General features: G+C 45.5%; 1 protein-coding gene across 9 annotated transcripts in view; it reads left to right on the top strand.

Annotated features, from left to right (window-relative positions):
* The window catches only part of pcnt (pericentrin), a 41,211-nt gene that overhangs the window by 9,814 nt on the left and 6,564 nt on the right, over nucleotides 1-24,833 (top strand). For 4 of the 9 annotated variants that reach the window (XM_052086241.1, XM_052086242.1, XM_052086243.1 and 1 more), the window contains 44 exons: nucleotides 19-237; nucleotides 407-502; nucleotides 1,296-1,439; nucleotides 1,560-1,761; nucleotides 1,866-1,933; nucleotides 2,030-2,306; nucleotides 2,465-2,565; nucleotides 2,978-3,065; nucleotides 3,232-3,358; nucleotides 4,080-4,199; nucleotides 4,273-4,351; nucleotides 5,249-5,332; nucleotides 5,406-5,517; nucleotides 5,610-5,650; nucleotides 5,719-5,850; nucleotides 5,935-6,127; nucleotides 6,201-6,333; nucleotides 6,954-7,407; nucleotides 7,542-7,739; nucleotides 7,942-8,013; nucleotides 8,729-8,833; nucleotides 8,987-9,139; nucleotides 9,973-10,107; nucleotides 10,951-11,111; nucleotides 11,602-11,774; nucleotides 11,853-12,037; nucleotides 12,142-12,304; nucleotides 12,494-12,736; nucleotides 13,651-13,883; nucleotides 15,315-15,422; nucleotides 15,645-15,665; nucleotides 16,168-16,404; nucleotides 16,551-16,724; nucleotides 16,798-16,950; nucleotides 17,039-17,212; nucleotides 17,383-18,294; nucleotides 20,070-20,240; nucleotides 20,968-21,157; nucleotides 21,915-22,240; nucleotides 22,556-22,658; nucleotides 22,732-22,904; nucleotides 23,004-23,258; nucleotides 24,299-24,438; nucleotides 24,568-24,697. In XM_052086241.1, coding sequence (XP_051942201.1) covers nucleotides 19-237; nucleotides 407-502; nucleotides 1,296-1,439; nucleotides 1,560-1,761; nucleotides 1,866-1,933; nucleotides 2,030-2,306; nucleotides 2,465-2,565; nucleotides 2,978-3,065; nucleotides 3,232-3,358; nucleotides 4,080-4,199; nucleotides 4,273-4,351; nucleotides 5,249-5,332; nucleotides 5,406-5,517; nucleotides 5,610-5,650; nucleotides 5,719-5,850; nucleotides 5,935-6,127; nucleotides 6,201-6,333; nucleotides 6,954-7,407; nucleotides 7,542-7,739; nucleotides 7,942-8,013; nucleotides 8,729-8,833; nucleotides 8,987-9,139; nucleotides 9,973-10,107; nucleotides 10,951-11,111; nucleotides 11,602-11,774; nucleotides 11,853-12,037; nucleotides 12,142-12,304; nucleotides 12,494-12,736; nucleotides 13,651-13,883; nucleotides 15,315-15,422; nucleotides 15,645-15,665; nucleotides 16,168-16,404; nucleotides 16,551-16,724; nucleotides 16,798-16,950; nucleotides 17,039-17,212; nucleotides 17,383-18,294; nucleotides 20,070-20,240; nucleotides 20,968-21,157; nucleotides 21,915-22,240; nucleotides 22,556-22,658; nucleotides 22,732-22,904; nucleotides 23,004-23,258; nucleotides 24,299-24,438; nucleotides 24,568-24,697 — 7,758 coding nt within the window. The remainder of the gene's footprint in view (nucleotides 1-18; nucleotides 238-406; nucleotides 503-1,295; nucleotides 1,440-1,559; nucleotides 1,762-1,865; nucleotides 1,934-2,029; nucleotides 2,307-2,464; nucleotides 2,566-2,977; nucleotides 3,066-3,231; nucleotides 3,359-4,079; nucleotides 4,200-4,272; nucleotides 4,352-5,248; nucleotides 5,333-5,405; nucleotides 5,518-5,609; nucleotides 5,651-5,718; nucleotides 5,851-5,934; nucleotides 6,128-6,200; nucleotides 6,334-6,953; nucleotides 7,408-7,541; nucleotides 7,740-7,941; nucleotides 8,014-8,728; nucleotides 8,834-8,986; nucleotides 9,140-9,972; nucleotides 10,108-10,950; nucleotides 11,112-11,601; nucleotides 11,775-11,852; nucleotides 12,038-12,141; nucleotides 12,305-12,493; nucleotides 12,737-13,650; nucleotides 13,884-15,314; nucleotides 15,423-15,644; nucleotides 15,666-16,167; nucleotides 16,405-16,550; nucleotides 16,725-16,797; nucleotides 16,951-17,038; nucleotides 17,213-17,382; nucleotides 18,295-20,069; nucleotides 20,241-20,967; nucleotides 21,158-21,914; nucleotides 22,241-22,555; nucleotides 22,659-22,731; nucleotides 22,905-23,003; nucleotides 23,259-24,298; nucleotides 24,439-24,567; nucleotides 24,698-24,833) is intronic. The other 5 variants (XM_052086245.1, XM_052086238.1, XM_052086239.1 and 2 more) reach the window with 4 other exon arrangements.

Genomic DNA, 24,833 nt, shown 5'->3' with positions numbered 1-24,833 from the left:
TTTTTCCACCATCTACAGTTGGCTGAAGAGAGAGAGAAATGGGAAGATGAGAGACAAGAGAAGAACAAAGAAGTTCAAGATGTGAGAGATATCCTTGAGGAACTGAGGAAGGAGCGTGAGGAGGAGGTGAAGGCCTTGATGGAGAGGCAGGTCTTGGCTGTGGAGGAGGCTACGGAGAAGCTCCGGTCGTGCCACCAGCAAGAGATGGCAGACCTCCTGGATCAGCATCAACAAGAGGTGGGTACCGGGGAACTCTTCATGTTATACAACTAACTGCATGATGACATTGTTGTTGGAAAATACAGTGACTTTTTTTTTCTGGTTTGTAATGTTTAAAAAAAAAAGTGCATTCTGCGTGGTGAAAACCGTTACTGTGAGCTGTCCTCCCATCTGTATAAACGTGAAGGTGTCAGAGTTGAACAGCCGCATGGAAACCGAGCTGCTGGCACAAAAAGTGGCCATGGAGCAGGAGCAGAAACGACAGATCACCCTCATTAAACAGGTATTCAAGATGGTTTAATAATAATAATAATAATAATAATAATAATACATTTTATTTGTGGGCGCCTTTCTAGAAACTCAAGGACACCTTACAACAAGCAGTTAAAATCACGAGTACAATGTTAAAAAACTACATCAAATAAGATAAGAAAAAATACAACAAAATAAATAAATAAAACAATGGCTTTATGGTCTGAGTGAATAGGCTTGTCGAAACAGATGTGTTTTGAGGCGGGATTTGAAATGTGTTAATGAGGCTGTATTACGAAGGTCAGCGGGGAGTGAGTTCCATAGCTGGGGAGCAGAGCGACTGAAGGCTCTATTTCCCATGGTGACGAGGCGAGCAGGGGGGACAGAGAGGAGGACAGAGGAGGAGGAACGAAGAGAGCGGACAGGCGTAGGAATATGGATGAGGTCAGATAGGTATGGAGGGGCTAGGTCATGAATGGATTTGAATGTGAGTAGCAGGATTTTATATTGAATGCGGTGTAAAATGGGAAGCCAGTGGAGATGTTGGAGGACAGGTGTAATATGGTTTATGTATGGCGTGAGTGTGATAATGCGGGCGGCTGAATTTTGGACCAGCTGAAGCTTATGGAGGGTTTTTTGAGGGAGACCAAACAGAAGGGAATTACAGTACAGTAATGGCCGTTTGTTACTTCTGCCTCCTGAGAAGAATCCCGAAATGTATTTTTTCATTCATTCATTCATTCAAGTGGCAGCATCAGTCCTTTGGAAATGCCCACCTCTGTTTGAAGTGATCTCCTGTTGTCCGTGAACGTTTCCTCCTGCAGGTAACCGAACGAGAGCATGAGCGCACGGTGTCGGAGCTGAAGGAGAAACACGACGAGGAGCTCCATTGGCTGAAGACGCAAGTCTCCACAGAGGTGACGGAGAGTCTGGAGGCTGCACACCAGGTTGAACTGGAACAGGCACGGGTATGAAATGAAGACAGAAATGAAACGTCAACCCTGCAATGAGCTTGAAGCCTAGTTTTTGGACCACATTTGAGAGAAAGTGGTTGTCTCGATACTTTATTGCTGCCTTCTCCCCTGAAGGCCAAGCAAAGCCGTGACCTGGAAGCTTTGCGCCTGAGCCTGATGCACCTCCATTCGCCCCAGCTTGAGGTTTCCCAGGAGACCGCCCTCGCAAAAGTTCAGGCCTCTCTGCGGGATCAGCACCAATTGGAACTGGAGCACATCAAAGAGGAGAATGAGGCACAGCGGCAGCGACTCCGTGAGTTGCATCAACGTGACATGGGTGAGTGACTGAGTGTAGACGCCTTTATTTATTCCTCTTTAAAAAAAGAAACGTCTTGTATCAAAAGTCTTTCTTTTCTGTTTTGTTTTTGTTTCTTTGATCAGAAGAGTTGAAGCTGAAGTTTGCGGATGAGAAAGGTTCCATGGAGGAGAGGCAGACGAAAGAGATAAATGTCAGGCTTTTCAAAAGACTTGATTGAATGTGTTTTCATATGAATGCAATTCGATAATTTCTTTTTCTGGTCTTTTTTTTTTTTTTTTCCGCGCAGGCTCTACGGTCAGAGTGGGCAAGCGAAGCTGAAAAGACCCAGTCGAGACTCCAGCAAAGCCTTGTCAACACTCAGGCAGAACTCGCCAAAACGCAGGCTTCCCTTGCCCAGACCAGCCAAGCTTTAACCGAAGCCAAGGAGTCCTTGTGCCGCACTCGGACGGAGCTGCAGAAGTCAAAAGCACGCCTGGAGACTTTAGAGCTCTCCAGTCGGGAGGAAAAGCAGAAACGGGAAGAGGAACTAAAGCCGTCCTGTGCTGACAATACCATTGCTGCCTGTAAGTTCCGTGCCTTTCATTGCACACTTCCAAATGAATTTTGAGGGGAAAATAAAATAATTGATTCAAATTTGGAATAAACCTGCAACAAAATGTCCTGTGAATACTTTTAAAATATTTAAACTCAAGTATTTCTTATTTTTCAAAATGGCATTCAGGTTCTCCGGAGGAGTCGATGTCCAGCCACGATGTGCTGCTTCATGAGCGAGAGCAGCAAGTCCGCCAACTAGTGGAGAAGCAGAGGCAGCTGCAGGAAGAGGTGACTAAAGCCGGTTACTATACACACGTACTGACAGTCAAGTCAAATTTGAGTATTTTCTCCTTTCTTACCATCAAAGTCAGATTATGCTTTGCAATTATGCTCTGATGTGGGATTTTCTCCCTCTAATCCACTTGAAATTGGTTTCGGCAAAATTATAAACACAATACTTGGGGTTTTTGCTCTCTTTTCTTATCGGCTAAGCAACATTTTCTGTTCACGTGAAAGGACTAGTTCTCTCAAATATTTCTCGCACACGTTTTCAGCTGTGAGAGTGATCACTTTTCCTTCTGCCGAGATATTAAACATAATATAGCGCGTAAGACCAAATGGTTGTTGCACAGGTGTGCCTTAGACTGGCCACAATGGAAGGCCACTCAAAATTGTGCTGTCGTGCTTTGGCTCTGTCAAGCAGGTGTCACGCCTGCAGGAGGAGAAAGATCTGATGAAGAAGAGCTCTCGAGAAGATGGCATGAGAGCAAGCCGGCAAGAGCTTGGAGGTGAGATTTATGAATATAACCTGAAATCAGACCGGCTTTTTATTATAAGTATGGATTCAACACCCTTGAGAACATTCAGTAGCATTTTTGCGGCTTCACAGAGGAAGGTCAAAGCTGAAAATCGATGGCTCCGGGCATCAAGCAAATGCAACCCTTTTTGTTGTAGAGCTAAAGGAGCAGCTGCTGGTTCGTTCGTCCCGCGTGGACGACATTGAGCGCCTCCAAGCAGAATTTACCGAACAAAAGCGTGAAATCAAAGAGCAGAATGAGGCTGAACTGGAAAGCTTGAGGAGGTATTTCTAAACACGACGGTGATGTCTTTTTGCGTTTTGTTGAAATAGAAACTGGTCTCCTTATGATGGTATCCGAATGTATCGTTTCCCAACTTTTAGTGTGCCAAGGCACATATTTGATATTTGACTATCATGACTACACAGCCAATCCAAAAAGTGACAAAAGTATTTAGTTAACGTGACTTCTGAGTTTAATTCGTTCAGAGACCCGATTTACTCATGTTACATCACATTGATTTTCCCTACTTATATTTCATCCAATTCAGCATCCCACAATATTTTTCTTAACATAATAAAGAGAATGGATTTACATGAACTTGCCGGGCCTGCGTGGGTTTTCTCCGGGTGCTCCAGTTTCCTCCCACATTCCAAAAATATGCATGGCAGGCTGATTGAACACTCTAAATTGTCCCTCGGTGTGAGTGTGAGCGTGGATGATTGTTCGTTTCTGTGTGCCCTGTGATTGGCTGGCAACCGATTCAGGGTGTCCCCCGCCTACTGCCCGGAGACGGCTGGGATGGGCTCCAGCACCCCCCGCGACCCTAGTGAGGATCAAGCGGTATGAAAGATGAATGAATGAATGAATGTTTTGAAAAATGTAATTAATCTGAATGTCTCACACACACACACACACACACACACACAAACTGTAAAATTCGGGTATATAATTTCATTGCGGCAGTTGACAACATTATGACGGTGCCCCAATCCCTCCCTCCAGGTACTTTGAGCAGCGATTGCGAGTGTCTGAGGAAAGCTATCGAGAGGAAATTGCTCTGCTCCAGCTGAAACTGGTGGAAAGTGCTTTGGAGGAGTCGCTGCTTAAAACAACAGACCGCAGGTAAACCAGCCAAGCCACCTGAACTCGTATCCGAAAATACTCAACGTTTTTCCTCATCACCTATTCGCTTCAGCTTCGTATCTCAAGATCCCGCTGAAGAGGAAATGGATGACATGCGATGTGACACCAGCCTTGAAGTGGACAAACAAAAGGTATTGTGAACATGGCTTCTTTTGCTTTTGCCAAACTTGCTTTCAATTGCAAATTCAAACGGTCAGCATAAGGTGGGATCCTGTCTTTTTAAAGCCACGTTTTCTCTTCAGATTTTGGCTTTCTTCTTCCCAAACGTGGATTTTAGATCCAGTGAACATTCGACATTTATTGTCACCATTGGTGTGAATGTGAGTATGAATGAATGCATGTGCTCTGCGAGTGGCTGAAAACCGGTCCAGGTGCACCACGTCTCTTGGACAGTACCAGCGGGGATAGGCTGCATCTCACATTACCTGAGACAGGGAGATGCTATATGAAAAGAATGGATGGATGGGGGCGGCCCGTTAGTCCAGTGGTTAGCACGTGGGCTTCACAGATCAGAGGTACCGGGTTCGATTCCAGCTCCGGCCTCCCTGTGTGGAGTTTGCATGTTCTCCCCGGGCCTTCGTGGGTTTTCTCCGGGTGCTCCGGTTTCTTCCCACATTCCAAAAAATATGCATGGCAGGCTGATTGAACACTCTAAATTGTCCTTGGGTGTGAGTGTGAGTGCGAATGCTTGTTCGTTTCTGTGTGCCCTGCGATTGGCTGGCAACCGATTCAGGGTGTCCCCCGCCTACTGCCCGAAGACAGCTGGGATAGGCTCCAGCTCCCCCCGCGACCCTAGTGAGGATCAAGCGGCACGGGAAGATGAATGAATGGATGGATGGATTTTTTTTTTTTTTTTTTTTGGGGGGGGGGAGAAACAATTTGGTATTTTTCACCTAAAATGCTTTTTTTGTTTTTGTTTTTGTTAATATACCACAGCTGCGACGGTGCTGTCAGAGCTTTCATATTGACTCAAGTGTTTGAAGGCGTAGACAAATGTGTATGATGTCTCAATATTTTGTTACATCTAGAAAATGCTTGACGCTCATATGGAGGACAAACATATCCTCGAGCTCAGTGACCTACAATCATCCTTTAAGGAAGAACTGCAGCAGGTAAGACATGTATGTCCCATCCTTAAAAATTAAGTCTATATGCCCCTGCCCCCCTCTCTGCATGTTCGGTTAGGTTCGTTCAGATCTCGCGGACCATTATTACAGTGAACTGCAAGCGGTGAAGAATCGCCATTCCCTGGAGCTAGAGCAACTCCGAGCCAAACTTTCTGACCGTCACATACAAGGTGCTTTACTATAGCTAAATATTTGTTTCGCGTTTGATAGGCCCGGGCAGAGTTAGTGTGGGTGAATAAATCATTTATTTTCTCTCTTGCAGAGATCACTTGTGTCCACATGGAGGTGGCGAGACAAGTCGAGGTGAGAGGATGATGCTAAATACTTTGCAAATGGCCGCTCGATGACAACAATGTTCTCCTTTCCATCAGGTGGAGGTTGAACTGCGGTTATGGTGCTGCACCGAGGAACTGCACACCAGCTTGACCCTCATCCACAACCTGGAGAACACGCTGGCCGACATGAACAAATGCAACGCGGAGCTACGCATGACGATCGAAAAGGTATGCGTACAATTCCTCAATTATTTTTTTTAATCACATTTGTATCCGAATCATACGATTTCTTAACTGTAATGTCTGTCGCAGCTGAAAAGGGAGTTTGACCAAGAGCGCGTCAGCCTCAAGGAAGCTCTGACGCAGCAAGGCGAGGCGGAAATGAGGAAGATGAGAGACGAGCACGAAGCCGAGCTGTCCATCATCAAGACTGAGATGGAACGAGAGAAGATGCGCTCGCAAAAAGGTTTCTCAGAGGAGAAGGAAAAGACTCCGAAGAGCGAATGTAAGATTACTGCCCTCGTGTGAACAGCGAGGCCACCGTCCTTCAGTTTGTCACGCTGCCGCTTGTGCCGTAGGCCCCCAAGCTCTTAAAACTAAGCATGAAGTGGAGCTACAACAGGAGAAGAGCAGCACGGCGAAGGAAATGAAAGAGCTCACGGTTCTACTCCAACAGCAGGCTGAGGAGCGACTGAAACATGCCCAGGACCGGTGAGAGATGTGTTGATAGAAATCATGTCATCGTCGCAGTGACATTGACCGTGATTCATTATAATGTGATGACATTGCTTGTTGATTTTCAGCCCACGGCATGAAAATGAACAAATAAATAAATAGTGGTCCGTTTGTCCGTTATGATGTGAACTGGGTTACATCCGGAGTGTTGTACTGCTGCTCACATCCAATTGATGTCATCGGTCAACCATGAGGCTGCGAGCTAAAAGTGAAGGATGCTCTTTGGAAGCAGACATGATGTGGGAACGTTTTGAATTTTATGGAGAGAAGGGAAGCAGAAACTGGACAAGTAGTCTGGTGTTTTGTTGTGCCTATCGCACAAAAAAAAATCTAATATTTTAGCCTTTTTTCCATTTTTGCAACTTTTTCCCTTAGTTACAACTTTGCGCAAGATTTGAAAATGTCTGCATGGCGCCCGCAGGCCCTTTCGGCTAAGAATAAAACCCCTCTGCATGTATTAAAGATGACTTTTTTGCTTGTAACTGTCTACCTTTTAATGTCAGATTTTATTTCCAGTGTTGCATTAAGATTGCTTTGAAAAAGTAAAACTTACCGTGGTGTTAATTTAATACTCTTTTTTTTTCTCCTTTCTTCAGATTTGAGGAAGAAAAAGCAGTGTTAGAGCAGTATTTAGCACAGAAGAATGAAATCTCTCTGGCAGAGCTGCGGAACAAACATCACACTGAGATGGAGCGTGAACGAGCAGCCCTCGCGGACAAACACTCCAAAGAGATGGAGTCTCTCAACGCCAAACACAAAGAGCAACTGGACTCGCTCTGCACCAGGCACGGGGACCAGCTTGCGTCTTTGACTACCCGACTACAGTCGGAGCACAAAGGCCAGCTTGATGCTTTGGAAGCGGCCCTCAATTCCAAGCGCAAGGAGGACCTGGAAGCCCTCGAGGCCGTTTTTCAAGAAACCAGTCAGGCCCAGCTGGAGGCTCGAGAAGCGGAGCTGGCTCGGAAGCACCAGGAAGAGACGGATGAAATCGAAAAGAGGATGCTCAGCAATATGGACACCTTGGAAGCCGCGTACCTAAAGGAAGTACACGTAAGAGGACACGCTTGTCGAACGTCATATTCCCAAGAAAATGCACGAACGCCAAACTGCAAGCAAACTGGAATTTGTTTGGTTACATTTTTGTTGTCGGTGTATTTCTCATTCTTCTTTCTACCTCATAACAGGCACTGCGGGATGAAATGGTGCAACTGGAACAGAGGCACCATCAAGACCTCAGCGGTCAAAAGGCGGAGCATCAGCACGTGATGCAGCAGTACGCCGTGGCGCAGGAGGCTGTCAGAGAAGAGCAGCGAAAGGAGCTCGCTCAGATGCACCTGGACAAGTTTAGGGCCTTGGCAGCCGAGCTCAGCCAAGTTCACCAGGTGAACAAGAAGCCAAACGTTGTGAAAAATTGGCTTTTTTTTTCTCATAAAATTTAAGACTTTTTCCTATAGCTTGAAAAATTACAGAAATGCAATCATGAAAAGTTTTTTAATTTCAGATTTTTTCCCCCCCCCCCCCCAAAGTTACATGTTTTTCCTGTAGCATTAAATTTTCCTTCTCAATTTACTCTGCTTTATACAGACTGAACTATCTGCTCAAAAAGAGTCACTGGATGCCGAACACTGCAAAGCTCTGGGTACCCTGAAGGCGCAGGTACTCTCATCAAATCACGCCAATGATGTGTTTTATTCATCATTCATGATATTCATGATTCAAATAGTAATAAGTTGAACCATTTTATTGCGCCGTCTTTCCTTAAACTGTGGCCTCTGCCCTTAATCACGCTGTGCCCCAATTAATCAACACTTGTTTGGTCACAGCGAGTTTTTAGTTGCACCCGCCCACTAACTAAAGCGATGAACTTCATTTGAGGAGAAAAAAACGTCAATAATTATCATAAAAGGATTTTGGTTACGAAAAAAACTGATGCAATTTGAAAAGTATTCATACTGCGTTACCTTTTATATATAACTAGCTGGTTCGCCGCCCTCCGGGCGGCTCATCAGCTAGTCCCTGCGGAAGGCTGGTAAGGTGGGCCTTCGGCCCACAAAAGTGTTGTTGCTTGGTTCAACTTTTTGTTCATCTTCATTGCTTATCGCGAAAATAAAGAGATGTTTAGCTCTACTAAATAACTAACAATTTCATTGCAATGCTTGTGGGTAGACAACATTTTTTCGCTAAGATGCCCGCGCGATCGTAGTGAGCCACTGCCTGAGCGGCGCAGTGGCGGCGCGGTGAAGTAGGTACAGACGGAAGGACAGACCGCGTGCGGGACGACGCGCAATATATATATAGATGTAGTGGAGCACTATGAATACTTTCTCGATGCTCTATAGACCGTATAGTAAACGATTTCTTATCTTCTCAGGTTTTAGAACTGGAGCAGCAACACAGCACTGCTCTTCAGGAGCTCACACAGGCCTACACCACTGAGAAAGAACAACTCCAACAACAACACCAACTCCAGCTACAGGTGTGTGTAGTGTGTTGTAGGTTGCCACTCACGTGTTGTCCGTGTCTCAAACAGACCATTAGAGAGAAGTTTAGACAATTGTCCATCCCTCACCTTGGTGTATTTGTGCAGTTCTGTGAAACTAATACGTGATTCATTGTTGCTCCATCATAGGAGCTTAAAGGAGCCTCCGCGCGGGAACTGGAGGCATGTCGTCGGGAGCTTGAAGAGTCGTCATCCAGGCAACGGCAGCACTTCCTGGAGGAGGTGGAGATCCTCAAAATCCAATCGGGAGAGCTGTTGCAAGACAAGATTCATAACCTGAAGGTGGAAGATGTTTTTTGGGGGGCGGGGAACTTTTGTAGCAGGTCTGAGTTTACTTGACTGGGTTTTACAAGATGAAAAGCAAATGTATTTAAATTAGAAGTTCAAACTATGATAGAAATGTTTTCATGTACCACTAGAGGGAGCCAGTTTACCACTTGTAGAACCGAAACTACATTTTGTGAATCACTGCTTTATGAAGCTCCTCAACTCACTCACAGTTGCATTTCACAAACAGCGGATCGCTGTTTTTCTGTGAATTAGACTTGGATAAAAAACATTTTTTTCTTAAACGCCGAAATTGAGAATATGCAGAGAGTGCACTGTATGTCTGTTAGTTCTTCAATTTATCCAACTGTGTCATTTTGAGCCAGCATTATGTAATCTCTATGGATTATTTCCTGCTGTTGTGTGGTTGCTACACTGCGTCTTTAATCTCCAGATGTACCAGTTCATTTGAAGGTTTTTTTTTTCCTCCCCCCTCCCCTGCCCCCTATTGGACTCCTTCCCAGTGGAGCTTTATTCAAACCCAGTTTCTGTTTAATCCCACCATCACATACGAGGCAGTGCGTGCTTGACAGTCAGTCTGCATGTGCTTTGGTACATGCGTGTTTTTGCATCGCTGCCATCTGAACAGTTGCTAAAGGGGATGGATGTAAGCTTTTCATCCGTTGATGCGTAAGGTTTTTAGAATGAAGCTTCTTTTTTTTCCATTTCTCGCTTTCGGACAGTTCACTTGCAGCTTACAAGACGCAGCCAAAGAACGACAACAAACGGAAGCGCAAGCATTGTTTTTTGTTTCTCCCCGCAATTCATGCATCGCTATTTCTCTCAAGGTTGAGAAGGAGGCGGAGCTTGAGGACCTGCGCCAGGCCTTGAAGTCTGAACAGGAAGAGAAGGAGCGCAACTACACCAGCAAAATGAGTCAGCTCACCGCACAACTGCAGCAGCTTGACGCTGTGGTTGCACAGGTACTATTCACACACATGGAGTCAACAACCTATTAACCGTGATCATGTATGATACATATGTGCAATTCCTTGATTTGGCCGTAGGGAAAATGGTTTTTAAAAAATAGTGTTACTTATTTATTTATATTTTTTATGAATATGCAAAAGTCATGGCCACCGGTGGATATACATGACTTCTGTTTCCGTTTTATTCCATTTCTTCTTCCATCTCTTCTATTGTCTTTTGGCAATAGTTTTAATGCATTGCTGCCTATGGAAAGTAGGTGGCAGCAATGCACAAAAAGTCAACGGAAATTTTGGGTGCCAATCAGAGTAACACCTGAGTAGAACTTGCAGGATCAGCCAAACAATAGGAAAAAAAATACCTTGTTAAACATTTTCCAGAATATTTTTATTAAGATTTGTGTGTGGTGCTGCAAATGGCAGGTAAATGTGTGCATACACTTTACCGTTGTCATAGCACCTGGCACTTGGCTGTTTGATAGAAGAACGCATACACTTAAACCTCTCCTCTAACATGAATGAGGTTAGCAAAGAGCATCTTAAGAGAGGGGCTGGGAGGGTTCTGTTTCCCAGGTAACGCCATTGTTTGCCTGATGCAGGTGGCTGCATGAGACATTTGGGAAGCGGGAGGGAGAGTGAAAAAGGAGGGAAGTTCTGTTAGTAGCGGTGGTGGATAATGAAATAAGGAAACATGGACGATAAGGTCAGGAAAAATCTAGTCCTAAAGTTGAACAAACTTCTTTTTTTTAAGCCAGAATGCACTACATGCATATTTTAAAAGTTTAGGATTCATAAAGAGTGTTAATAGCATTCACAAATGTCTTCTGTTTTTCCTCTCAGTTGCGGGCAGAGATTGGCTGCCTGCAGGGAGAGTTGGAGGGAAAGCGCGCTGAGATGGAGACCCTGGACACTCTCCTTCAAAGACGCGAGCGTGAGAGTCAGGAGGGAGGCAACCTTCTCAAAATGCTCACCGATGACTTGCAGACCGCTAAAGAGGAGAGGTTGGTCTCCATTCAATACCTTTTTTTTTTTATTATTATTATAAGAATGGGCAAAGAAAAGGTTGGTTACTATTTTGCCATCAAAACCACATTTTAATTGTTGGTACTTTCAGAAGAAAATGACTATTCAGATGTTTGAGGTGCCACTAAAGCAAAATTATTAGCATAAAAATCTGTTGTCAGAAACACAATGTTCCATTAGTGTTATACCGGACATCACAAAATATAATAAAACGTGATCACTGTCAGGTTTTATAAAAGAAAAACGTATATCTAAACTACATTGGTAAGACATAAGATTTACATGGGTCATTGAATTACCTGATTGCTCTGATGTCATAGACAGTTGGGTCACCAGGCCTTATTTCGAGGCACACAAACTTGCAGATACTCATCTTGGTGTAGTCTAGTCAATCAATGTACCTGACCTCATTATTCCCCCCCCCCCCCCCCCTCTGATGTACGTCGTGGCTTCTTTTTCCTTGTGTAGACATAAACTGCACCAGGCCAATGACAAGCTGAAGAAGGTACTGATTGAGATGCTTCGTAGCACAGTTGCTACTGAAGAGCTCATCGGCAAAAAGGTTAACACCAGAAGCAACATCTCTGAGGAAGCTACTCATCGGAGGAGCTCATTAGGGAAGAATGATGTACAAGAATCAGGTCAGTCTTTTTTTTTTTAAATTTGTTTGGCAGTTACTCGTAGACTTTACTCATCACTTCACACTCCCGTTTCAATAGGCATTTCGGTTGCAGATCTGTCTCTGCCTGAGGACTTGGAGCTTACACACCAACTTTGCGAGAGTCTGCTTGTTTCGGACACGCATATTAACCCTGGAGGAGAGGAGGCAGCCATGAATGCCTGCAATCGACTGCACCATACAGTCGATACACTCCTGGACTTGCTAAACCAGGCCAATGCACAGGTACTGTACACTGTGCGTTGGACTTCTTAAGATCACAGATAGCAAGGGCTAAATTGATCCCCAGTTGTCGAATACTTCTCACCCGGTTGTAATTCTTCCTCCAGCTGGAGCAGACGCATCACGTCCACTTGTCTCTGGAGGAGAGGTTCGCTCAAGGCCAAGAGGATTCGGCCCAATTGCTCAAGCAGCACAATCTCTTGTTGCTTCAGATTGAGCAGGAGGTCAGGTTGAAGAGTCAGCTGGAGCTGGAATTCCACAAGGCTGAGGGTGAGACGATATATTAGTGTTTAGCACAAGTCTGCAAATGTTCTCTTCAAGCTTGCACCGGTTTTCTCCTAGAACTCCGTTCTATTATATTCATAATGGTGATCGGAATTTAATTAATTGTTCCAACTCTATAATCATGTCGATTCTTTCAATCTCAAAGTAACAATGCGCCCCTCACGATACATTCAGGGCTCCTGGAGGGTTACGTGGCTGACAAGGCCGGTCTGGAGGAGGCCCTGCTGCAGAAGGAGGCGCAGGAGGAGCGCCTAGTGGAGGAGCTGGAGGACCTCCGGAGGAAGGCGCACCAGACGGAGGGTCTCTGCGCTGAGCTGGAAAACCTGCGGGCCAAACACCAGGAGTTGAGCGAGGAGCACGCCGCACTCCTGCGCCAAAAGGAGCACCTCTCCGCCGGCCTCGGGGAGAGGGAAAAAGGTGAGTGGAGCGACGGGTCCGAAAATGTCCTCTTCGCTGAGCGAGCTTTGGCATGCGCTTATGTAGCGGGACTGCTCAGATGTGTCTTCTCTCCTCCAAGCTATTGGCTCAATTTAGATCCTGCTGCCTGTTTGTAGGTCAGAGTATATTTGCAAAGAGGAGGTGGGGAGGCAGTGTGCTGTGTTTTTTGGTTGTGTTCATGACGGCATCATTGCAAGTATGCCTGCTTATGGCAGATGCTCTTGGAGTGCAGTGTTCTTTATTCCTTTCCTTAGATTTCCGTAAATGTTTCCAATTTGCTGTTTTTTGTTTTATGATGTGTTGCTCAGGGGTGGAAATTTTGTGGTAAATTTCTGGAAGGTTTATGATAAATTTCCATGCATAGTTGAGACTTGGATTTTTTTGGGGGGGAAATATTCCAGTTTGGAAACTTTCCTTTAGAATTGACTGTAATTTTTAGGTTTATTTCATGGAAAATATCATATTGCTGCATAAATATCAGGGCCCATTTGATAATTTTTGTTTTATAATTTTTGCAGGCTTTCAATATTTGGAGGAATAAAATAATACTGTCTAAACCCCTATTTTTATCTTATTTAGTTATTTAGTATTTAGGTGGGGTGTTCAATGTCATCTTTGTCTAATTTTGTAATGTGTTTAAAAATAAAAAAATCAGCCAGAACAGGGACAAATGCAGGGAAATTTTGAGTTGACTCTTGAAGGTCTTAATTATAAGGTAGACCTGAATTTTGTAAATCAAGAAATTCCCTTAGAAAGTTTCCAACTTTGAATATTCTTGGAAGTTTGCACCCCTTTTATCTGTGTAACCGTATGTAATTACCCAACATCGAAAATATGTGATCTTGATTGAAGATGGCGACACCAACGTTTCACCATTTCCCACCCCCAAAAAGGTCTTTTGGCAGAGACAGAGCGCCTTACTCAGGACCGTCTGGACCTACAGCGGCAGGCTGAGAAGGACCACAGCTCTCTGTCTCAGCGCCTCCGGACTCTGGAGAGGGAGCTGGAGGAACAAGAGATGAAGGGCCAAGAGGAGCTACTGCACCATAAGAACCATGTAGAAGACCTCAGCCAGCAAGTGCAAGCGCTGGAGAAACAGCTCAAGCACAATCGACAGTTCATCGAGGTAATGGGAGAAATCTCTCTTGTAATGTTTCGAATTCCTGTTTGCACGCCCGCGTCATATAAAGCAGATTGACGGTGCCGTTTGCGGAGGGGCTACTTGGATCTACGTCCGCTTCACATAGTGAAAGACATTTGATTCCACTTGCAACCATAAAGTGTTCCTGCTTTGCTGAGTACTTGTAATCTGCTTTTGCGTACAGTATGTAGACAAAAAAATACTGTATATACGAAAGCTAAAAAATAAATACAGTAAACCCGCACGCATTTGTGTAATGCAATTCCTGCAGAGGACCAACCACAAGGTGAGGCTCATTGTGGGTTTGACGCCGGAGGAACCAGATTGTTAAAAAAAAAAAAAAAAAAAGGTTCGGCTCACTACTGGCCGGAATGGAAGTTAACAGCTGATCGACAGCGAGACTGAAGAGTCGTTTGTGGTTAATAGTGCCTCCACTTTTGAGTTCAATCCATTCTGATCTACATTTACTGCAAGCTACGTTCGCTTGTCAATCGTCTTTTGCATTATGTGATAGCATTTAAACTAGCGGATTTTCATTCGACAAATTTAATGTGGTGCCACACCCAATGGCGGTTCTGGGGGAGGGCCAACGGGGGCCAGTGCCCCTGTAGCACTGATTCTGGCCCCCCCCCTGTGGCCCCCCCTCCGAACGTAGATTACGCAGTCGCGCCGAGTCGCCGATGCGAAAAGTGGAACCAAAGTGCGTGATTTAACATTCTCGTCGGACCCTTTAGTGCGTTGCACCACTTAAAAATGAGCGGGAAATGAGAAGCAGTCCGCAGGGAAGTAACTTACCACGACGTGCGCGCGCGCGTGTGTGTGTGGGTAACTTTTTTAGTCTCCCTTTTTATTTTTAATTTTATTTAACAGGATCAATATATAAGACATTGCCTTTTAAAATTTGGATAATTATATGCATGTAAAACATCTAGCTTCAGTGTATTTGCAATTTTTGTACCCGGCAGGCTGGTACTATATCATCCCCTGGCTTGAACATTCTCAACAGATGGACACGGCGTATTGTTACGCTTGCAGACATTTTAGCCCTCCTAATACTGTTTTTTTTCTCATCACTGTAATGTGATGACTACAATTTAAAAGTTTGAAGAAATAAAAAGTCATGTAAGATGTTGAATCTGTCTTTTTAGCCCTGGGTTGAATGTGCCGCCCCAGCCCGGCCCCCTTAGTGAAATTGATCCAGAACCGCCACTGGCCACACCTCAGTTGAAGTTTACTGTTAAATTAAACATAAAACCAGAGTAACACTTGCATATAAAACAAGCAATCTCCTTTGCTTTCCGCTTTGGATATGTGCTTGCGTCAAGACACGAATCTTCCACAGTCGGTTAACCGATGAATCATTTCCATCCCAACGTTTTCGCGTCAGTGACTTATATTTCATTTGTGTTCAAACAGGAACAAGCCGTTGAGCGCGAGCACGAGAGAGATGAGTTCCAGCAGGAGATCCGACGACTGGAGAGTCTGCTCAGGCAGATGGCCGGTGGCGACGTCAAAGGGCATAGGGTGAGCGCTCCCTGGCTCCACACCCAATTATTATTATTTTTAATGAATAGATCCAAAACGTGAAAGATGAGGGGTGCATGAATGTGTGTCATAGTGATGCTGTTTTAAGAATTAAACGGCTCTTAATCCGTAGCCTATTGGTGTTTGCTTGAGGTTGGAGTGATAAAACAAAAGCTTGACTTTTGCCATGTTTTTATTCCTGTGCTGAATGGACTGCTGTAGTTTGAGGACTTGGTTTTGCAGGTATGGACTTAAACCAGAGCAGACTTCTCTGCATCTTATGCATGGTGTCCATTGTTGCATCATTATCATTCCTCTTATGCCCGCTTTGTTAATTTTTTATTTGTAGTGGCCCCTTTCGTCATCTTGCATGCATTCATTAGCTTCCTCCTCGTCTAATTGCTCCTTGATGCCCATGCCTCCCCTCCCCTCCCCTTTGAATGGCTTGACTTCATCATTCTCGCCTAGATGCTGCTCATCGGGAATGGCTACTTTTTTTTAGTTCCAAATCATAGACGGTGGAATTTCCAAAGTCAAAAGTCATGCTCGGATATAAAAGATTTTGATATTAAAGTAAAGCCTTGTTAGAAAATCTCGTGAGTCTTCTTGGGGAAAGGTGTGGAGCGCCATTTACTTCACAACTTCAGTATCACACGGGGAATTCTGACTTTGGAGGTTCCACTAAGGCTTACAAATCGCATTGCTACGTTACGGTCTTATTCTGCCCCCCATCGCATTTTCCAAGGTGGAGAGTCTGCAAGCCATCATCAAAGACAAGTTGGAGGACCACACCTCCTTGGCGGCGGCCAACCAGCTGGCACAGAGAGAGCTTGCCGAACGCAACGAAGAGATCGACAAGCTAGCTGTGCGAATCCGCGAGTTGGAGCAAGCGCTGCTCAGCAGCGCCGAGTGTAACGGAGCCGTGGGCCAACTGGAACAGGAACTCCACCGCGCCAAGTTGAGGGAAGAGGAACTCACGCAAGTGAGAACTATTTGTATTTTCATATTAAATCCCGGCATATTACTTGCTGACCTCAAGTTTTGGCTTGCTAATGCTCTTCAACTTAACACGGTCATTTCAGCTTTACGTTAAATGAATCTACCGGTACTCTTGAACCTCCTTCTCAGGATAAGCAGGCACTGGAACAGCAGCAGTTGTCCAATAGACTTCAGATATCTGCGCTGCAGTCCAAACTGGATGAGACGAGACACTGTTACCATAACAGCACGTGGGAACCGACCCAGGAGCTCAGGGATGCTCTGGACGCGGCACAGCAAAGCCTTCAAACCAAGGAGCAAGAGGTATGGTGCATTTTGTCTTTGGTTTACAATGTTTTAATAATTACAATTCCGGCTAATACATATTTTTTTTAAGGCGGATGTTTTACTGGGTCAACTGGACAACGTGCAGAGGGACTTGAGCATTAAGGAAGCAGAGCTGAAACACCTCACGCTCCAGCTAGAGCGACTCACCAGTGAGAACGCAGCACACGTTAATGAGCTCCAGGAGCAGATTGAGGCCCTCAAGGTAGGCCTCTCCTAAGAGACATGATTATTTTTTTAAATATACTTAATACTTGTTTGACAGCTGCCTTTTTTTCCCCCCAAACCACTAGCATGTGCCCGCCCGTAGCATTCTGGCAGAGGAAAAAGAGGGACAAAGAACGGTGGAAGAGCAGAAAGAGGAGAGCCTCCCCTTTGCTCTACTGGAGGAGAAGAACCACGAGATTGACCACCTCACCGCTGAGATTCAACGGCTGCAAGAGGAGCTGGGGGATACCAACAAGAAGGTATAAAATAATCCTAAAGCCTGGATTCTGCTAGGGGTTAAACGAGTCCTTTTAAAAAAAAAAAGAAAAAAGCCAAATAGTACATGGACATAAAATGCGTTGGTATGCTTTTATTTTGAAGTTGTTGTTCCCAGCCGTTTTTGACAGTTTTGTATTTGTTGCCCTCAAAGGATTTGGAGGCCAAACTCCACGACCTGAGCTCCCAAGTGGAACATCTCCGGTCCGAAATCGCCAGGTTGCGCCAGGACAGTCGGGACGAAGAGGAGCGCCTCCATGAGGTCATCAGCACACTGCAGGCGGAGCTCTCTACGCTCGGGCCCAACGTGTGCGAAGTGAGCGACTCGCAGGACGGCGACAGCATCAATCCCTCGCCGACTCCCAGCCCCGAGCCTCAAGGCGGGCCCAGCAGCCTGAAGTACGAACTCAGCTTGACTCACTCGACCTCTTCTCGGCCCCTACGCTCACGCCTCAAGGCTCTTCAGAGTCAGCTGGAGACGGCAGCGGCGGAGAAGGAGGCCTTGGAGCGTTTGTTGCTGACCCAGGAGGAGGAATACAGAGGACACGGCGAAGAATTTGGCCGACGGATGAAGGCGGAGCGGGAGAAAGCGGACGAGCTTCGAGGCCTGCTCGCTCTCAAGGAGGCCGAGTTGGTTGGCATCGAGGAGGAGAGGAGTGCTTTCAGACTGCAGGTGGATGCCCTGCAAAAAGAGAGAGACCACCTCAGCATTCTGGTTACTCAACTTCAACAGAAGGAGCAAGACTTACTGAGAGAAATTGAGGGTTTAAAAACCCAAGAACAAGAAATGAAGACCCACAGCCTGACTCTAGAAGCACAAGTCCAGAGGCTACAAGCCGAAGTGGCCGTCGCCGAGAACCAGCCCAGGGTGGACACGGCTCTCGAGACCGCCAGGGCAGAGCTGTCGGATGAACGGGAGGCACTGAGGAAGAGGGAGGGGCAGCTCCAAGAGGAAATTGAAAGGCTCAAACAAGAAGCCGCCACACTGACGACCCGCGTTGAGGAGCTCACTGCTCGGCTCCCGGAACAACCGACTAGTCAAGAGGATGCTCAAAATGAACTGTTGGTGAGCCTATTTTCCTCACAAAAAGAAGAAAAGAGCTAGCTAGTACTTTACATGAACGGTGTAATTTATTAAACTCATCCTTTGGCATTTACACACACTCAATTTTTGGGTTGAAACCACTGGGTTGTCTCATGTAAATGCAGAGGATGCGTTTATTGCCGTGGTGACCTTATGGCAGGGGTGTCCAAACTTTTTGCCAAGGGGGCCAGATTTTATGTGGTAAAATGTCGGGGGGTCGACCTTGGCTGACATTCTTTACATTGAACAACAATATTGTTCAAGAAATTTTAGTAAGCCAGTCTGTTTCACATTTCCATTTTTATTTTAATTTCAACAATCTTAAGAATTTCTTTTGGTTCATTTGAAACAGGTATATCACATGCAACTGCTTATTCACTTGACTTTTTCTTAAACAGAAGTCTCCTGAGTGCAAATTGATTGATTTGAAACATAAAATGTATCACCGTGACTTTTCAATAGTCACAAAACCTTTGACTCGAATAACGGGGAAATGAACAAGCAATACACATATCCACAACTGCAAGGATCATTTGAAATATGACATATCAGTCAATATAAACACGGAGTGATGTCTTGTTAACTCCTGAGTGATGCCCTCTAGTGTCTAAATGCTATTACTCATTTAGTGAATGCTATTACTCATTTAGCCACTAGAGGGAAGCAGTACTCTATGAAACATCACTCACCAGTCTACGAGACCATTGCGCCCAACCTGCGGGCCAGACGGCACTGATTTTATGACTGGGACCGAGAGCCGGATGAAATTCGGGCCGGACTTTGGACATGTCTGCCTTATGGGGAGCAACTTTTCTTTAAAAAATGACTAGCAACAAATCTAGGGACTTTGAATGGAGTCGGAGAATCTCCAGAGGTCCCCCCAAAAAAGCCAGACGGACTAGAATATTTACAACCCTCTATTCAGACTGCAAATGGGTGACGGTTGCGCAAAGCCACCATTGATTCGCTTAACTTGTTTTGGAGGTCAAGTTGACTTCTGTAGTGAATCATTTGAGACACAATCCACAGCACCTTTGCCGGAGTACTGTACTCAAGTTTGCCTTACTACAAGATACGATTAACCAAGCACACCATCAACCAGATTCAATTAATCAACGTGTCTGTATTCCTAGTTTTCGTTTGAAGGACGGGCTTTTAGTAAAGGTAAAATCAGAACGTTATCGTTTATTTCTGAAACTGTGACGACATGAGTTCATTGTTATATAAATATGCGAGAAACCTGATAGGATCAGCTGTTAAATAATACTGCACCAGTGCAGTTCATGTTTTCTCCATTTTTGGCCGGACATTAGTTCTGTTTGGGGGGTTGGGCTTCTTGGAGGTAATGCCTCGCTGCCACTTAAAAAGTGCAGTGCAAATGCAGCTGTGCGAACAGCGGGAGCACATCTGGTTGTAGTTAGAGCGGAAGGCGTGTCATGGCAACGTTGCGGAGGAAGTGACATTGAAATGAGGAAGTGGATAAAAGACTCTGTGCTGGCTTTTTTTTTTTTTCAAGCTGCCCCTTGTCAAGCTGTGAGATTTTTTTGTTAGCCCAGAAAGCTAATTTGGATTATGTTGGACTACTTCGTGTCTCTGTGCTGTGATCCAGCTCTGTTCACGTTGCGGTAAATTCAAAAACGGATCACGTTGTTGTCGTTGCTAAACAGTATTTGGTGCTTGTTGAATGAATCTAACTCGAGAAGTTAAAGTTGTCGAATGACGGACTAAATCCCAACGAGACCTTTTCTTTGTTTTAGACCCATGCTGAGGAGACTCTGGCTAAAACCGATGCCGCCTTAAGGCTGAGGGAGACAGAGCTGGCGAGACTCGGGGCAGAGCTACAGGCCCTGAGGGAGGAGTTGACCACTGTGAAACAAGACTTGAGCAACAGCACCCAAAGAGCTGAAAAACTATGTGAAGAAGGACGGGTAACAACCAGCCGCAGAAAATACTATGTTCTACTATGTAATACTATGTTACTATGTTATACGACTGTTATAAATGACGCAACTGTAACTAGTTTACGCACTGCTTTCAGAAAGCAGTTACAAGGGACAGTCGACATGCCCATTTACCACTTCCAATTGTTTTTTTTTTCATCATAACTGAGTGACAGTAAATAATTTACTCAGAGTAATATGGAAGGGGGCGGCCCGGTAGTCCAGTGGTTAGCACGTCGGCTTCACAGTGCAGAGGTACCGGGTTCGATTTCAGCTCCGGCCTCCCTGTGTGGAGTTTGTATGTTCTCCCCTGCGTGGATTTTCTCCGGGTGCTCCGGTTTCCTCCCACATTCCAAAAACATGCATGGCAGGCTGATTGAACACTCTAAATTGTCCCTAGGTGTGAGTGTGGGCGTGGTTGTTCGTCTCTGTGTGCCCTGCGATTGGCTGGCAACTGATTCAGGGTGTCCCCCGCCTACTGCCCGAAGACGGCTGGGATAGTCTCCAGCACCCCCCGTGACCCTAGTGAGGATCAAGCGGTTCGGAAGATGAATGGATGGATAATATGGAAGGATGAGTTAAATTTAGTCAAATATTTTTGGTTTAGTGAGATAATTTTTCATGGAAACTCTCGACTTTTGGGAAATGTATTTTGTATTTGCTCACATGCATTGTATTAATACCTGACTGAAGCTCTTTCATTCTCCGTCGTTAGAGCAAAGACCGTGCCGTGGCAGACCTGGAGAACGACAACCGGCTGCTGAAAGCGGAGCTCGAACGCCTACGCGAGGACCTGAACGTGCAGGAGGAGACGCTGGTGCACCAGGAAAGAGAGCTTCAGCAAACCAGACTGCGTGGTTGTCAACCAGACATGCTTGCTTACCATGAGGGAAGCTCGTACAGGGGTAAGTCCTCGAAGGCTTTGGCAGAATGTCCGTGGTCGAGCACATGTTTTTCGCCAGGCATTAGTTAGTTTTTAATTTTATAATCTGTCCTGTTCGGCTGCGTTCTGCTTCTTCCAGAATATCTCCCCAAAAGCTTCCAGCATATCCGAATAATTTCGATACTGAGCCCCGTGACGTGTTGTGTGATAGCCTCATGATGTCACATGTGATCAGCTTTTAAAAATTTCTGGATTTTGGGGCATATTTGCCCTTGAATTGGGTTCTTTTTTTTTTTTGTTTGTTTGTTTATTGAACATAAAACATATACAGTAATAATTTGACACAAAATAAGGTAGATAAAAAAGTAAAAAGAAAGAAATCAGTCTTCATTCAACACAGTTATTATGTTCAAGGGAGTAGGATGAAGTAAAAAAACTTATCTAGTCCTACCCCGTTATGTGTTTATATCTACTAAATCATTTTTATATCAATCAGAAAAGAAAAAGTAAGAAGAAGTCTCCATTGAGGCTCATACTTTACCCTTAACCGTGATATTTTCACAACTTTTGGTTTGTATCGGGATTATATACATCCCAGTTCAATTTCAAATTGTCTGACTTCTGAGGTTCATCTTAAAATACTAAAAACAACTGCGGCCATTTTTACTTTTCTGGTACCAGTGTAACGTGCAAGCCTTATTATTATTTATATACGTATTATTATTATATATATGTTTTTTTTTAACTATCTGAATGGCCTTCTTAAACGTACCTTTCAGATGTTTCTCAGAGGGCTTTCGACGACATAATGAAAGTCTACCGTGACAGCATTTCTCTGAGCTCCCCGGAGGTGTTACAGCACCTGGAGTGTTCCGAAGAATTCCTCCAAGAACGCTTTCCCGCATCCATCCTGGGCTCTCGTCTGTCTGAGCTGAGCGCTCTTGAGCTGGACCACCCTCGGGCCAACGAGTCCCCAGTGGTGGCAATGGTGCCACCTCTTTCCAGGACCATCACTCCGGACCTGAGCACACAGAGCAGCCACTCTCCTCGATCTCTCTCCGTCTCCGACAACTTCTCCGTTGTGGACTCTGTCAGTGCAGCTAAAGTATGTACTCACTATGGGATTGTAGGGTGAAATTCCAAGGTTTTGGACAATTTGACGTTTAAGAAGTTCTCTAAATGTTTCTGCGATTCTCAAACATAATGGATACATTTAATAATTGATTAATTGTTGCAATTCCATAATATTTGGCAGGACTCTCTCATATCAATTTTGGTATTTACTGTACTAACGGTCAACTGTTAATGCAAGCACTGTAGGTGCGTTTTTGGAACAAACTTGACAAATAACTGCATTCACGAATGCCCGTGTGCCAATCGGCTGGGATTGACTGCTAATCAATATTCTGTTTTTTTTGAGATGTGTGATTTGGAAGGACTTGACCGAACGGCACCCCCCTCGCCGTTGGGCTCCGCCTCCTCCATATCGGTGCAAGAATGGGCAAGCGATGGCTACGGCAGCAGTGAGTAGCCATGAGCTCCCCAACTGCAGCACCGACTAATTATTAAAGCTTCTCTTCATCGCTTATGCTTCAGACGTGAGCTCCGAGCTGGGCGCAAGGCTGCGAGTGGAGCTGGACCAGACCGAGAGACTGGACGCTGAGTTTGTGGAGTATCTCCGCTGCCGAGGCATGAATCCTACCGCTAATACTGACAGCGCTGCGGGAAGCATGAGCTACAGCGATGACCTCTTGTCTCCAGAACTTCAGGTTGACTCTTCCCTCCAGCCTTATGCACAATAGTGACAGTCTTTCACAACACGGCGGTTGGTGAATCGTTGCTCTAATTGGTGTTTGTGTTTTTAACAGGCCCTGTTGAGGAAAGTGTACCAAGAAGCCTGCCGACTACTGACCTTGTCCCAGCGTCGGGCCTCGGCCTCGTTCCATCCGTCATATTTGGCGGAATTAAACTCACCCCCGCAACTGCAGGAGGGAGAGCATCCTGCTCTACTGGGTCAGGGGGACAACCCTCCCATGGGCTGGCAGGAGGAGAAAAGGGCCCTGCAGAAGACCGTGATCACGCTACGGGAGCTGCTTTGCCGAATGGCACAGAGACATGCCCCCGTGAGTTTTGAAACGTGTGACTACCGCTGCCTTATAACTATGACCAAAACTTGCTTGTGGGTGCACCTCCATATGTATACCACAAGGTTGAGGTTAGCTTCCATTTGCATAAAAAAAAACTCAAAATTAAATTCAGCAGCACAGGCAATAAATCAGTCAAATGACATTCATTCATTCATCTTCCAAGCCGCTTGATCCTCACTAGGGTCGCGGGGGGTGCTGGAGCCTATCCCAGCTGTCACCGGTCACCAGTAGGCGGGGGGACACCCTGAATCGGTTAACAGCCAATCGCAGGGCACACAGAGACGAACAACCATTCGCACTCACACTCACACCTAGGGACAATTTAGAGTGTTCAATCAGCCTGCTACGCATGTTTTTGGAATGTGGGAGGAAACCGGAGCACCCGGAGAAAACCCACGCAGGCCCGGGGAGAACATGCAAACTCCACACAGGGAGGCCGGAGCTGGAATCGAACCCGGTACCTCTGCACTGTGAAGCCCACGTGCTAACCACTGGACTACCGGGCCGCCTCATTTGCATTTAAAAAAAAAACTACTCAAAATTAAATTCAGCAGCACAGGCAATAAATCAGTCAAATGACATGGGAGTGTTTGTTGTACTAATGGTGCAATCAGTGTGTTTGACACCCAGAATGAAATGTGTTGTCGTGATGAAAAGTATGTCGGCTTCACAGTGCAGAGGTACCGGGTTCGATTCCAGCTCTGGCCTCCCTGTATGGAGTTTGCATTTTCTCCCCGGGCCTGCGTGGGTTTTCTCCGGGTACTCCGGTTTCCTCCCACGTTTAAAAAACATGCGTGGCAGGTTTATTGAATGCTCTAAATTGTCCTGAGGCGTGAGCGCGGATGGTTGTTGGTCTTTGTGTGCCTTGGCTGGCAACCGGTTCAGGGTGTCCCCTGTCTACTGACAGCTGTGATGGGCTCCTCCACCCCCCGCGACCCGTGTGAGGATAAAGTGGATCGGAAAATGGATGGATGGATGGAAATCTAAAGTATTGACTTTTTTTATTCCATCTCCAGACTGACTCCAGAGGTGACGCTGACAGGGAGCATCTACAGGCAGAATCCCAAAACCGATCAGAGCTGGAAGAGACGCAGAAGCAGCTGAAATATGCACGCGAGACGCAGCTGGAGCAAAAGAACAAAATAAAGGCACTCGGGTACAAAGCACATTTTTCTCATGAAAGTGTGATTCTATTTTCACAATGACACCGACGATTTCCTTGACATCCCAAATGTGAAAATTACTCCTTCATGGAAATATTACATCCGCTAAATTGACCCCGCAGGTTGACCGTAGAGGAATGCGAGGAGACTTTGACGAAGGAACGGGCGCTGGTCCAGGAGCTGAAGCAGCAGCTGGAACAAGAACGAGCTCTCAATGCGCGGCAAGAAAATGAAGTGGAGCAAAGACTAGAGGTATGGACTAAACTCTGCTGCCAGTAAAGCGATTAAAGGAGTTTCTGGTAAAGAATAATCAAATGAGCAAAGTGTCAACACTTTGTGTCTAGCGTGTGCACAATCATGAACCGACTTGGCATAAACGTTTGCTCAT

Source organism: Hippocampus zosterae, chromosome 14 (assembly GCF_025434085.1).
Source record: "Hippocampus zosterae strain Florida chromosome 14, ASM2543408v3, whole genome shotgun sequence".
In the NCBI taxonomy this organism is placed as follows: domain Eukaryota; kingdom Metazoa; phylum Chordata; class Actinopteri; order Syngnathiformes; family Syngnathidae; genus Hippocampus; species Hippocampus zosterae.
This window is presented reverse-complemented; position numbering and strand designations above follow the sequence as displayed.